This window comes from Dipodomys merriami, unplaced genomic scaffold, assembly GCF_024711535.1.
Source record: "Dipodomys merriami isolate MVZ:Mamm:240054 unplaced genomic scaffold, mDipMer1.0.p SCAF_81, whole genome shotgun sequence".
In the NCBI taxonomy this organism is placed as follows: domain Eukaryota; kingdom Metazoa; phylum Chordata; class Mammalia; order Rodentia; family Heteromyidae; genus Dipodomys; species Dipodomys merriami.
The window spans coordinates 565,010-579,856 of NW_027206413.1; the positions used below are offsets into that span (position 1 = coordinate 565,010).

At 45.7% G+C, this 14,847-nt stretch overlaps 1 protein-coding gene across 8 annotated transcripts in view; it reads right to left on the reverse strand.

Moving 5' to 3' along the window:
• LOC138819690 (dynamin-3) overlaps positions 1-14,847 on the reverse strand; it is a 421,025-nt gene that overhangs the window by 366,060 nt on the left and 40,118 nt on the right. For all 8 annotated transcript variants that reach the window (XR_011369577.1, XM_070011194.1, XM_070011192.1 and 5 more), the window contains exon 2: positions 3,709-3,782. Coding sequence is in view for 7 of the 8 variants with exons in the window: in XM_070011194.1 (XP_069867295.1) it covers positions 3,709-3,782 (74 nt within the window). In the remaining variant the exon portion in view is untranslated. The remainder of the gene's footprint in view (positions 1-3,708; positions 3,783-14,847) is intronic.

Here is a 14,847-nt window from a genome sequence, read left to right on the forward strand (position 1 = left end):
GGAAGTGTACTCATTACCTCACTCATGTAACTGTAACCCTCTGTATAGTATCTCTACAATAAAAAAAATTAAAAAAAAAAAAATAAAAAATAAAATGTTTTCAGTGTTATCCAAAACCATACCAGTACATTTCCAGAACATACGTCTAATTTATAAAACTAAAGTCCTGATCATGGTTCATGAATAAAGATTTGAAGCCTCACTTGACTGTAATACAGTTTGGTCTTTACAAAATCATTCTCGCCTTTGCCACATAAATAGGAGCAGCCCGTCCAGCTAGCAGATGTGTCCCAGGGAACAGCACTGCACAGCATACACAACTTATCTAGGTCGTCTCTGATTTCCTTAAATAATACTAGGTAGGTCTCCAGTGTAAATATTCCTGCCTCTCTTTTGTAAATTTTATTCCTAAGTAGTGTGTTCTTTTTTATGAACCTGGAAATGGAATTTTTTTCCTTCACTTCATTTTTTGACTATTTTTGCATGTATATAGAAAATACCTGGGGCTGGGAAGGTGGCTCAGTGGTAGAGCGCTTGCCTTGCATGCCTGAGGCCCTGGGTTCGATTCCTCAGCACCACATAAGCAAAAAGAAAAAAGCCGGAAGTGGCGCTGTGGCTCAAGTGGTAGAGCGCTAGCCTTGAGCTGAAGAGCTGAGGGACAGTGCCCAGGCCCAGAGTTCAGGCCCCACAACCGGACCCCCCCAAAAAAAGAAAAGAAAATACTACTGGTTTCCTTGAACCCTGAAACCTTTCTAAAATCATTTAATGGTTCTAAGAGTGTATTGGTAGATGTCTCCAGATTTTCTATATATATAACCAAAGAGACTTTACTTTCCAAAATCGACGCCTGAATTTCTTTGACTTACCTATTTCCCTGCCTAGACCCTCCAGGACAACAGAACAGATCAAAATGAGAAGTGGTAAGAACAGATACCCTTACCTTGTCCCTCATCTGAAAGCAGAAGCATCCAGAGTTTCTAAAAACCATCAAGTACATTAACTGTGAAGTTTTCAACCATGCCCTTTATCGGGTTAAAGAACTTTTCCTCTTGTTGAATTTTGAGAGAAGCGGAATGGCCAAAACAATTTTGAAAAAAGTTAAAGCAAAAGGACTCCTGTTTCCCCACTTCCAAAGAATACTACAGAAAAAAGGCAACTAAGACAGCATGGTGCTGGTACAAGGATAGATTTACGGATCACTTTAACAGCACCAATACAAACCCACATATTCATGGTCAACAAAACGCTGACAATGTGTATTATAACAATGTAATAAAATGCAGAAAAAAGAATCTCTTCACTAAACAGTGCTGGACAGCGTCTCTCCTCCTGGATTTAGTCAAGAGAGTCCAGTCCACCATTGTTGGCTTTCTAACTAATCAGTAAAATAAATAATGTATATTTGCTTCTCTAAAGAAACCAATAGTGCTGGGGAAATTGGTATCCACAAGCAGAAAATTAAGTTGGACCCTTGCCTCATGCTATATTAAAAGACTGACTCAAAACGAATCAAAACCGGACATATAAAAGCAAAAGCACAAGACTATTAGACAAACCTTTACTATCTTGATTTTGGCAAATGATTCTGAAATATGACTCCAAAAGCATGAGCAGTGAAGGAATAAAATAAGGTGAACTTCATGAAAGATTGAAAACTTTTGAGCTTCAAAGGACATGATGCAGAGAGAGGGCAGCCCACAGACTAGAGCATTTTGTAAGTCATATATCTACTAAAGGACTTGTAGCTAGACTGTGTAAGAATTCTCTGCCAGGCGTCAGTGGCTCGTGCCTGTCATCCTAGCTACTCAGGAAGCTGAGATCTGAGGATCGTGGTTCAAAGCCAGGCCAGGCAGGAAAGTCCATGAGACTCTAATCTTCAATTAACCACCAGAAAACTGCAAGTGGCACTGTGGCTCAGAGTAGTAGAGCACTAGCACTGAGCAAAAGAGCTCAGGGACAGTACCTAGGTCCAGAGTTCAAGCCCCAGGACCACTCAAAGAAAAGAGAAAAAAGGAAAGAGAAAAACAATTCTTACCACTCAATAACAAAAAGTCAATTTTGGCAATTTTTGAAAGAACAAAGGAGATGAATAATTATTTCTCCAATCAAGAGTATAAATGATACCTGTAATTCCAGCACTCAGAAAGCTGAAGCAGGAGCATTGTGAGTTCAAAGCCATAGAGCAAATTCAAGGTTACCCTAAATTGTATAACAAGCACATGAGATGTTCTACACCATTAGTAATTGGGGAAGAACAAGCCAAAAACCCCAGTGATACTCACGAGTGTTTGGAGGGTGTATAGACACTGGACGCCTCCTACCAGTGGGAACCTAAGGTGATGCACCCCAGCTGTGGAAATCAGCACACACTCCATAAGCAATGAAACTGAAGCATGACGGAATCTTTCCAAGGAAATGAAGCCGTAGTTCTATACCAAAATGTGGGGGGAGTGTTTCCAGCAGCGTTATTCATAAGAGCCAAAAGACAGGACCAATCGAAATCTTCATTAACTTAGAATGAGCAAAGTATGTGTCCAAACAATGGAATATTATTAGCCATAAAGGGAATGAAGTTCTAGCACATGCAGCCACATGGGTGAACCATGAAAACAATAAATGAGAGCTGTCAATTCAACAGCTCATGTATTAAGTCATCTCGCTTTGGGGAATGTGCAGAACAAGTGCATTTGTGGACACAGACACAGGTTCGTAAAAGCCTAGAACTGAAGGGGCCTGGGCTTCCCCTCGGTGAGCCTACGACTCTAAAGCTGCTACAATACATTGACAGTTTCTTTTTTTTTTTTTTTTTTTGGTCAGTCGTGGGGCTTGAACTCTGGGCCTGGGCGCTGTCCCCGCACTCTTCAGCTCAAGGCCAGTGCTCTACCACTTGAGCCACAGCGCCACTTCCGGTTTTCTAGTGGTTTATTGGAGATAAGAGTCTCACAGAGTTTCCTGCCCGGGCTGGCTTTGAACCGTGATCTTCAGATCTCAGCCTCCTGAGTAGCTAGGATGACAGGCGTGAGCCACCGGCGCCAGGCTGACATTGACAGTTCTAAAGGAACCGTTTTAGTGCTGCTTAAATCCTAAACAGGCAAAGATGTTAATAGGAAAAGCAATAAAATTCCCAAAATGAAATGAAGAAATCTTCAAGAGTGCCAAATCATAAGAGAAAAATACTAACAGCAAATAAACATGAAACTATCCAACACCACAGCTGCTGAGATACAATGAAGACAAAGCATCTCTTGCCGTCAGGAGGGCGATGGTGCGGGCAATGAGCACAATACTCTGATACACACGGAGGGGAGGGCATAAACAAGCACGCTCGCATGCGTATACACACAGAGCTGCTAGATGGCTGACTGTGGTGACTTACATGTGCACACCTCACACAAGGAAAGGAAGCGTCTCGCGGAGGTCGTGGTGTTACACAGTACCACAAAATTACACAGACGGACTCATAGTGAGCAAATACTTTCAAGGCATGAAAGCGCAGGTGTTTAGTAATTTCTATGCAAATGAACCTTCTCTCTAATGAAACCAAATGAATTTGAAGAGCAATGAAGAGGGGGGCATCCTGGGGAGATGGGGCGCTGGCCACAGCGATGTGGCCATGAAAGCCTTTCCTGCTGATCCCCAGCGCCCGCACCCAGCAGGTCCGGGGAGGTGGGACGGGCTCTCACCGGGACCCGTGCCGTGGTTCATTACCTGCTTTGGAAGTCACAAGCTGCAGCACAAGAGGTCTTCTTGTTACAATGCCAGATCCTCGAGGAAGGAAGTCCCTGGAAAGCAAGAAACAACAATTCAAGCATTATGCAATTCTCGTTACCTAAAAAGTGATAGGTTGCATTGTAAACTACTTCTTCCAACTCCCAATCTTCCAACTTAGCATCTACCTAAAGTAGGCTAGGCCCACACCCTCAAACCAAAATTAAATATAATAATTTTTTAAAGCATAATTCAGATGGGAGCAAGTGGTTCACACCTGCATCCTAGCTGACTCTTATCTCCAATTAGCCACCAGAAAACCGGAAGTGGCGCTGTGGCTCAAGTGGTAGAGTGCTCACCTTGAGCTGAAGAGCTCAGGACAGCACCCAGGCCTGAGTTCAAGCCCCAAGACCCACCAAAAAAAAAAAAAAATTAGCAATTTCTCTGGTTTCCAAGTCGGTATTAGTAGTGATGTAACCCAAAAATGTAAATTGCAGTTATATTTTCTAAATATCCTGAATTTTTTATCAAATAAATACACAAAATATGGGATCGAGTAGAGGTAAACATTGTATCTGGAAATATTAATATCAGAAAAGTTATTCCAACATGCATTTTACTTCTTCTCATTCCTGGTAAATTGAAGTTTTGTTTTTTATTTTGCTTGTTCTTTTTACAAAGACCACATTGAAATGTTAATATGTATCTCAGGCCAATAAAATGCAGGAAAGAATGTAGCATATAACCTGGCGCCAACCATGCCATGTAAGCCATTATTGATTCTACATGTCAAAGAATTCATGAACATACCCACATACTTGCAGCAGCACTTGGGGCTGGGGTTTTGTGGGAGGGGAGCTGTTGCTTTATTGGGGTGTGGGAGACATGCTGCTCAGGCAGGCCTCGGCCGCTTGAGCCCCCCTCTGCCCTGTGGAGAGATTTTCGAGGCTGCCCTGGGCTGAGGTCCCCCTGTGTCTGCCCCATGTGGTGGTAATGACAAGTGCTTGCCTGAGCCCTACCGTTCCCAGTACCTCCAGAAAAAATGCCCAGGGAGCAAAACAGTAGTTTACTCAAGAAATTCACTGAGAAACTAAGAAATGCTAGCGAGATGCTGTGGAAGGGTTTCTTGACAGGTCACAGTGTCTCCTGGAATCTGAAGTCTCATGAGAAGATAAAAAGGGGCAGGTAAGAAATGACAGAAGGCCGTTGATGAATGATGTTTAGAAGATAAACGAGGGGGAAGGATGTGCTCTCCTTATCTTTTGAATATGTTAATATGTATTTATATGCTTAGTATCAGGATGATTTCTCTATAATCATGTAAGTTTCAATGGGAAGGATCAGAACTAGGCTGTGTGATGGTTTCCATGTATAAGCTCAGCACTGGGGAGGTGGAAGTGTACACTGGGTCTGCCTGGGCTAGAAATCAAGATTTGCCTCAAAAACCAAAACAGAGCATCTTGTGATTTGTCATTATAACTAAACAAGGAGAGGTTGATATAAAGATCAAAACTTAAAAAACACTAGAAAGAGCTGGAAAGAATCTGAACTTTCCCCACGGAGGATCTGGGATGGCACGGATAAACCTAGACCTTAAAGGGCTATGTAATGTCAAGAAGCGGATCAGTAAAACATTTTCTTCACAACACAGCAAGGAACAATAGGGAGCAAGAGGAGGCTTCTGGCAAGGTCCTGGCGTAGGCCTTGAGTGTGGCTTCATCTTCAGGACACAGGCTCAGTGGCAAGTCCTCTGAGCAGGCTGGTTCTCACACTGGCAAGTAACTGTTGTAAGCCTTCACAACATCTACCTTCATCTGGTCCTTGTTTAAATTTATTAAGCAGGCAGAATTTGCCTTAGGAGTAAGGAATGGATGCAGGCATTCAATCCCATTCCTATGAATTCACATTTCTGCTGGTTACCGGTCCTGCTTCTAGTACACCCTCAATAGCAGTGAAAAGATTGTGGAGCCAAATCTTCTATTTGTAAGTCTCTCCTGCGTTCACGGGAGTCTCTACATGCCACAGAAGCACTCAGAGACATATTTCTCTGTAATGAAGAGTGAGACACTAATTTGACATCCTGGAAACAGGATGTCAGCTAAGTAAAAATCACAAGCCCGGCACAGACCGACAGCGTGAGCAAAGGCACAAGTGCAAATCACACACCCGGCACAGACCGACAGCGTGAGCAAAGGGACAAGTGCAAATCACACACCCGGCACAGGCCGACAGCGTGTGCGAAGGGACAAGTGCAAATCACACACCCGGCACAGGCCGACAGCGTGAGCAAAGGCACAAGTGCAAATCACACACCTGGCACAGGCCGACAGCATGAGCAAAGGCACAAGTGCAAATCACACACCCAGCACAGAACAACAGTGTGTGCGAAGGCACAAGTGCAAATCACACACCCAGCACAGGCCGACAGCATGTGCGAAGGCACAAGTGCAAATCACACACCCGGCACAGGCCGACAGCATGTGCAAAGGCACAAGTGCAAATCACACACCCAGCACAGGCCGACAGCGTGAGCAAAGGCACAAGTGCAAATCACACACCCGGCACAGGCCGACAGCGTGAGCAAAGGCACAAGTGCAAATCACACACCCAGCACAGACCAACAGCGTGGCGAAGGCACAAGTGCAAATCACACACCCGGCACAGGCCGACAGCGTGGCGAAGGGACAGGCCTTCCCATGGGCGCTGCGAATGGCAGCCCCACCTCCAGATGGGCAGCACCCCCATTTGATAGTGTTGCTTTCTACTCAGTAATGTTGACTACAGCCTAGGTGTATATGGATCAAGTGAGGTGTAACCCAGGATTGAAAACCAGGCCTTATCAAATCACTCCAATCGGGGGCCCTGTGCCTTGCTTGTGGCTGAACCTTCCAGACTTTGGCTGGGGGTTCCTAGACCTCGGCTGGGGGGCTCCAGACCTCGGCTGGGGAGGTTCCAGACCTTGGCTGGGGGGTTCCAGACCTCAGCTGGGGGTTCCAGACCTCGGCTGGGGGGGTTCTAGACCTCGGCTGGGGGTTCTAGACCTCAGCTGGGGGTTCTAGACCTTGGCTAGGGGGTTCTAGACCTCAGCTGGGGGTTCTAGACCTCAGCTGGGGGGTTCTAGACCTCGGCTGGGGGTTCTAGACCTTGGCTAGGGGGTTCTAGACCTCAGCTGGGGGGTTCTAGACCTCGGCTGGGGGTTCTAGACCTCGGCTGGGGGGTTCTAGACCTCGGCTGGGGGTTCTAGACCTCAGCTGGGGGGTTCTAGACCTCAGCTGGGGGGTTCTAGACCTCGGCTGGGGGGTTCTAGACCTCAGCTGGGGGGTTCTAGACCTCAGCTGGGGGGTTCTAGACCTCGGCTGGGGGGTTCTAGACCTCGGCTGGGGGCGTCGTCCTCCCTGTGACACAGCAGCTAGCCCTGGCATCTGTCTTCCGTCAGGCTTCCCTCAGGGAGGCACTGGTCTGCACTGCGACAACAGGGCAGGCAGCCCCTGTGCCTGTGCCCTGTGCCCTGTGCCCTGTGCCCTGTGCCCTGTGCCCTGTGCCTGTGCCCTGTGCCCCTGTGCCTGTGCCCTGTGCCCTGTGCCCTGTGCCCTGTGCCCTGTGCCCCTGTGTCCTGTACCCCTGTGCCCTGTGCCCTATGTCCTGTGCCCTGTGCCCTGTGTCCTGTGCCCTGTGCCCTGTGCCCTGTGCCCTGTGCCCTGTGTCCTGTGCCCTGTGCCTGTGCCCCGTGTCCTGTGTCCCTATGTCCTGTGCCCTGTGCCCTGTGCCCTGTGCCCTGTGCCCCTGTGCCTGTGCCCTGTGCCCTGTGTCCTGTGCCCTGTGCCCCTGTGCCCCTGTGTCCTGTGCCCTGTGCCCTGTGCCCCTGTGCCCCTGTGCCCTGTGCCCTGTGCCCTGTGCCCTGTGCCCTGTGCCCCTGTGTCCTGTACCCCTGTGCCCTGTGCCCTATGTCCTGTGCCCTGTGCCCTGTGTCCTGTGCCCTGTGCCCTGTGCCCTGTGCCCTGTGCCCTGTGTCCTGTGCCCTGTGCCTGTGCCCCGTGTCCTGTGTCCCTATGTCCTGTGCCCTGTGCCCTGTGCCCTGTGCCCTGTGCCCCTGTGCCTGTGCCCTGTGCCCTGTGTCCTGTGTCCTGTGCCCTGTGCCCCTGTGCCCCTGTGCCCCTGTGCCCTGTGCCCTGTGCCCCTGTGCCCCTGTGCCCTGTGCCCTGTGCCCCTGTGCCCTGTACCCCTGTGTCCTGTGTCTGTGCCCTTTGTCCTGTGCCCTGTACCCTGTGCCCCTGTACCCTGTACCCTGTACCCTGTGCCCCTGTGCCCCTGTGCCCTGTGCCCTGTGCCCTGTGCCCCTGTGCCCTGTGCCCTGTGCCCTGTGCCCTGTGCCCTGTGCCCCTGTGCCCTGTGCCCTGTGTGTCTGTGCCCTAAGACTCAAACCTAAAGTCTAACTCTACAATCTTGAGCATTAAACTCTGCTATATTGTTTACACTGAGGAGGAAGAGCTGAGGTGTGTATTTGGACATGTTGATCTTCAGGTGCCTGGGACAGGTCCAAGTAGAGACAACACAGTATACATTAAACTGAAGAGCTGCAATGTGGGTGACAATTATGTAGCCTTCCTCGGAGAGGGCGCTTGAAGTTCAGAGACTAAGTGAATGGGACAGGCTGGAAAGACTGAGAACATGGAACTCAAAGACTGAGCACCTCCCAGAGCAGCTCTGACAGGGACAGAAACCACCTGAGGTCACTTCTGGAGATGACAAGAATCACTCAAGCACTTTCCATTGTCTTCATTGTGAGTCCTGAGTACGAGTATTACATAGAAAAAAATAAATGTTCAACATTCCCACAGAGAAGCAGAGGCATCAGAGGCACAAAGCTCCCGGCAGTTCATGTAGTCTTCCAGGGCAACAAACGCACTCACACGCCGGCCACATGCGGAAGTCGCTTCGGGTACTGAGGCAAAGTCACCGTGCGGTTCAGCAGCCCTGCCTCCCGCAGAAGCCCGGCCACTCACACTCAGCAAGGTGTCCTGGTGCCCTGGCACACCCACTTCTTTGAATCTCCTCTCTCCTCTCACCTCCTTTTAGCCAACTCCTACTTAAACTTCAACACTCAGCCCCAGGCCATGTTTTCTGAGAGCCACAAGATCCTCATCACAAGTCTGTCTAGCTTTCAACACACACCTGTGACACGGTCTAGTTACAAGTTGGTTCTGCTACCTTCGCCGGCTCTTTCCATGACAGTATTAAATAGGTTTAACGTTTTCTACCTACAATTTCAGGAAGATCCCACATTCCTCACATACCTTGAACACAGAGGGGAAACCTTCCTATATATAATTCTTGAGTGGTGAACAGCTAAGTGGGATTATGTAACAAGAAGAACAGGCAATATGACCTACACTGTGCCAAAATGTAGTATGGCCATTTAAATATTCTATGATGAGCATGCAAGGTCTAACAGTATACACCAAAATGCAAAATACCATGTGGGTCAATATGCCTGACTTTCTAAATACATGGAACGTATTTAGACTTTGAGGAATTTGAAGGAAACAAATTTTTTAATCCAAGCAATACTACGCTTTTGAAAGTTAGTCCTTCAAAACAGAAAAATTTGTTTAAAATTGATCTTCAAAGTATAATTTTCTTTGTTCCAAAATAATGCCTATGTGATTACCATCTTTTTTTGTTGGTTTTTTTTGGTCAGTCGTGGGGCTTGAACTCTGGGCCTGGGCGCTGTCCCTCAGCTCTTCAGCTCAAGGCGAGCACTCTACCACTTGAGCCACAGCACCATTTCCAGTTTTCTGTTGGTTTATTGGAGATAAGAGTTTCATGGACTTTCCTGCTTGCGCTGGCTTTGAACCACGATCCTCAGATCTCAGCCTCCTGAGTAGGTGGGATTACAGGCATGAGCCATCGTTGCCTGGCTTGTGATTACTATCTTAAAACACTTCAAAATGATAACCAAAGATGGAGAAAAAGATGAGGAAACAAAGAAAAGAGAAAAGAGAATAAAACAAGGAAAGGAGGAAGAAGGAGAGACAGAGAAACAAAAGCAAATCACTATCCAGTACTTCTCATCCCTGCCCTGAGAAGCACTGAGATCAGAGATGTGATTCCAGCCCCTGAACACAATGGTGACATTAAAATGACTCTACTTGCATGCCCAGAGACTTGTCAACCATTACAATGCCACTTTAATTGCTAAAGGAAGTAATTATGCCAAAATCTACAGATTCAATTGGAAATTTTCCACTGCAGTTTCTTTTTTCTTCCTAAATTGTTGGTACACAGTAATTTTATTAGCACTTCCAGATTTGTAAAAAGAACATGCACACACACACACACACACACACACACACACACACACACACACACACACACACTTTTTTCCAGGCACCAGTGGATCCACCTGTAATCTTAGCTACTCAGGAAGCTGAGATCTTAGGATCAAGGTTCAAAGCCAGCCTGAGCAGAAAAGTCCATGAGACTCTTATCTCCAAGTAAGCACCAAAAACTGCTAAAAGTGGAGCTGTGGCTCACATGGTAGCATGCTAGCACCCAGGCCCTAAGTTCAAGCCCAAGGACAGGCACATACACAAACACACACACACACACACACACACACACACACACACACTTTTTAAACTTATTGTAAAGGTAATGAATACAGGGGTTACAGTTACAAAAGTACACACATGTGTTTTGCAACTACCAGTTACTCTGCAGTCTAAAGTATTCAAGACTAGCATTATTTTGTTAAGAAAACAAAAATAAAAAGTTATAAATCCATTAGCAAGAAACACAGGGTTTTTAATTAACATTTAACAAATGTTAATATTTATCCACAAAACTCAAAATTTCTAAACAATGAAGTTTAATTAAATCTAATTACTCAGTAACTGGTGGTTCCCATCGAAACATGTATAAAATATAAACATTTCTGGATTAGCAATCTGTACACTGAAGAAGCATATTCTCAGTTTACAAATCCCAGGTGCTCTGGCCAGCATTAAACACTTTACTGATAAAGCAGTGCATTCTAGAATTTATAGCAACAGATTAACAAGTCTTGACACAAGCTAGTCAGTCAGCATTTACCAGATTTCAAATCACAAACTATAACTGACCTAGTTAGCAGCCATGAAGACAAATGGCAAGAGATAACTGCTAAAGAGACTGCAGAAGAGACTGCTGGTCAATCCCACTCTGGACATTTACCAAATAACCACACATGAGGCCACACTAAAGCTACCAGCACAACCATGTTCACTGCAACAGTATTTACCATAGCTAAGGTATGGAACCAACTCAGATGCCCCTCAGTAGATAAATGGATCAAGAAAATGCAATATATATATATATATATATATATATATATATATATATGCAATATATATGTATATATAAATACATATATATATATATATATATATATATATATGGGAATTCTATGCCTCCATTAGAAAGAATGACATTGCCCCATTGGTTAGGAAATGGAAAGACTTGGAAAAAAATTATATTACATGAAGTAAGCCAGACCCAAAGAAACATAGGTTCCATGGTTTCCCTCATTTGTGATAATTAGTAACATGTCTAGGATATTCCTAGCACAGGATCACAATAGTTCAATAGTTATATATATATGACCATATAAAATGAACTCCAAGATATGGAAAGAAGAGGTTTGTGTTTGTTGTTGTTTTTAATGCACTGTGTGAAGTTATTTCTTTTTTCTTTTGTGTTTTTCCCCCTATGGTTTATCCCCTGTTGTCACTGTATTTGATTTTGGCACCCTGGGTAATATATATATGTATATATATATATATATATATATATATATATATATATATATATATTACTCCAGGGGAGGGAGTTGGGGGGGAGGGAAAGTCGGAGAAAAAGGAGGAAGGGGGTAACAATGTTTGGCACGTAATGCACTCATTACCTTACTATGCAACTGTAACCCTCTTACATCACCTTGACAATAAGATTAAATTTTAAAAAGAAAATAAATAAAATACTTTCTATTGAAAGAATAAAATAAGTAAATAAATAAATAACAAATCTTCTGGTAGCTTACCCAGTTTCCAGGTTTCATTTCATATTAACAGATTTCCAGTTTCACCAGAAATGTTGCTTTGCCCAACTTTAATAGATAAATAGATCCTCCTGAATTTCCCAGCCTCCACAGTGGAGGTCCATGTTACTTGGTTCTCGGCAGTAAGACGCCAACAGAGGTTGCTGAGGGAGACTGGGATGGTTCGTTAAAGTGGTCTGATCTCACTGATTTGTACCTTTTTGCCCTTCCTTTTTTCTCCGTCAGTTACACATGGTAGGAGAATTGAAGCAACCATCTTAACACCACAAGTCAATTTTACAGATTGAGGTTATGTGCCCAAAATAGCACAGTTTAAAAGGAAAGGCTTACAAAGAACCCAAGACAAAGTCATGACATTAAAAGGCAACCAAGGAAAAGCAGGGAGAAGCATATCCCTGGGCCGGTGTTTTCCAACCATGTTTTCATTACTGTCCCCTGAAACACCCCCGTCACTTCCCCACTCAATGTGATATCACGGCCAGGTGCTATCCGAGCTACTCAGGAGTCTGAGATCTGAGACTTGCAGTCTGAAGCCAGCCCAGTAACATAAACCCAAAGAGAGTTTTACTTCCAAATAACCAGCCAAAGGCCAGAAGTGAGGGTACTGCTGAAGTGGTAGAAGAACCACCATTAAGGGAAAATGCCAAGTAAAAACTTGAGGCTGGGAATTAAAGCCCCCCTGCTGGCACAGAAAAAAATAACAGAGCTATAATTATACCAGGATATGTGCTGCGTGTAGTTTTGTGCTTTAGTAATAAAGTAAGATTGCTTTGTGTTCTAAGAACTGAGAACGTTACAGATCGCCATGTGCAGGACGGCGCAGAACCCTGGACCGTCCATCCTGCCGGCCTGCCTGCAGTCTCCAAAGATAAGGCATACAAGGGAGACAGCCAGCCAGCTTTTCCTCAGAGCCAGTGAATTCCCTTTCCACCCCTGGAACATGGGTGGGAGGGAGAGGAAGCCGCTCCACTTGAGAAAGAGGCAGAATCACCGTCTCTGACCCCTCTCCGTGAAGCACACACATGACAGGCCCTCTGAACTTTGCCAAGTTATCCTTACAAGAAGCCGCCTGGAGATGTTCACACCAGCGGGGGGGGGGGGGGGGGGGGGAGTGAGGGCAAAGGGCAAGCAAGCCCCCACGAGGCAGTACCAGCACCATGCAGGCCTTCCCCGGTGTCCAGGACCCGGATCCTGTGGCCAGCTCCTTGGGGGGGGGGGGGGGGGAGGGGGGCCCTAGCGGGAAGAATGTAAAAAGCCAATTCTGCGCTTTTCTAAGACAGTGGAAGAGAGACAAACAATGGTGCTGGAAAGGTACTCGAGGAAGTCCATAGCCACTGGTATTTGGGAGAATGAGAAATGAAGGGCAGAGCCCTATTAGTGGAACCATTCCATTCAAATCTGAATTTCCCTTTCTAGATTAGTTTCATTAAATGAATCTACAGCACTGATTTTTTTTTTTAAGTACTGTTAAACACTTCCTTTTAAAGTGCTAAAATGTGGTAGATTAGCACTAAAATGTCTGGGTTTGAATTCAGTATCCAAAACTTCCAGCTCAGTTTCCTCATCTGTCGATTGGGACAGGAGGAATACTACACTTTTACCTGCTGGTTAGCAGACCAGATACACTTGCACAAAACGTATACTGCACAACACCTCCAACACAGTCCAGTGCAGTATCTAGTACAAAATGCACCAATAATCCTACAACAAAACATGAATAAAGAGGTAACACAAACTGAAGCCTCAGTCACAGAGCTGACATTGGCCAGTAAATGAGCTTGGAGAACATGATGTTTCGCTAAATGAGTTACAAAAAAAACTATATTCGATTCTACATTATTAAATTGGAGAGGAGACTGAAGTAGTGTATTAATACCCAGTACACAGGAAGTAGTTAGGTACTATCATCAAAGATCATCATTACTATCGTCATCAGTTTTAGAACTAGTGGTTATCTAGCAAATCGCTTAGTAATTCTTCAGATTTGTTATGAAACTACTAGATTTACATATCAACCAGCCATGGTTATCTTTTGCTGGTCCTAGGTATCTGGGGTCAGGTAACTACAGCAGTTTGTCACACTGAACCTAGACGTGGGACGCGGTGAACTAGATACTGTGCCAAATGAACACCTGCTACACTTCCACTATTTCCTTTTCTTCCTTGAGAGTCACCAGCTTCATTCCCTGGGATCTCTCAGTGCTGTCATTACCCTGCCCAAGAAAAGGTTAAAGCGCACACACACGCACACACACACCAACAAAAGCAGCAACACACGTTCCAACCACAACATGCTCAATTCTAATACAGAATGAAATGAACCCCTGGGTTTCAGCGTATTTCCACACGCGGGGTGTCATTTCTAGACACTTAGAAGCACAGTGAAAAGACTCCACTACATAGAAGAGACCTCCCCGCATGAGAGAGGCTTTATTAGCCCTTAATGGCCCTCCTTCATGGCCTCTCCACTGACGCATCTCTGATTATTCCAATTATAAGGAACAAAATCAGTGATGGTGAGCATCTATGGCTGAGTGTGTGCATGGTGAAAGGAGCTCTTTAACACACACACCACATATGTAACTGTGCGGCAGGGCGGGATCTAGGAGGCACAGTCCATCTGTCAAGACGCCGGCCCCGGACCTCACCACACCCTTTATTACTGACTTGGTTTTTGTTTTTGTCAGTCATGGGGCCTGAACTCTGGGTCTGGGCGCTGTCCCTCAGCTCTTCAGCTCAAGGCAAGCGCTCTACCACTTGAGCCACAGCACCCCTCCCAGTTTCATAGTGGTTTATTGGAGTAAGAGTCTCACGGACTTTCCTGCCCAGGCTGGCTTTGAACCACAATCCTCAGATCTCAGTCTCCTGCGTAGCTAGGATGACAGGCGTGAGCCAACAGCACCCGGCTGTACAACCACTTAATTTTTTAAAGAGATAAGGAAAATAATTGGGTGGAGGGAAGAAAAGAAGGGAGGAAAAGGAAAATGGGAAGGAGAAAAGCCAGAAGAAAAAAGTGAGGGGCAGGGAAGGTGGCTCAGTGGTAAAGC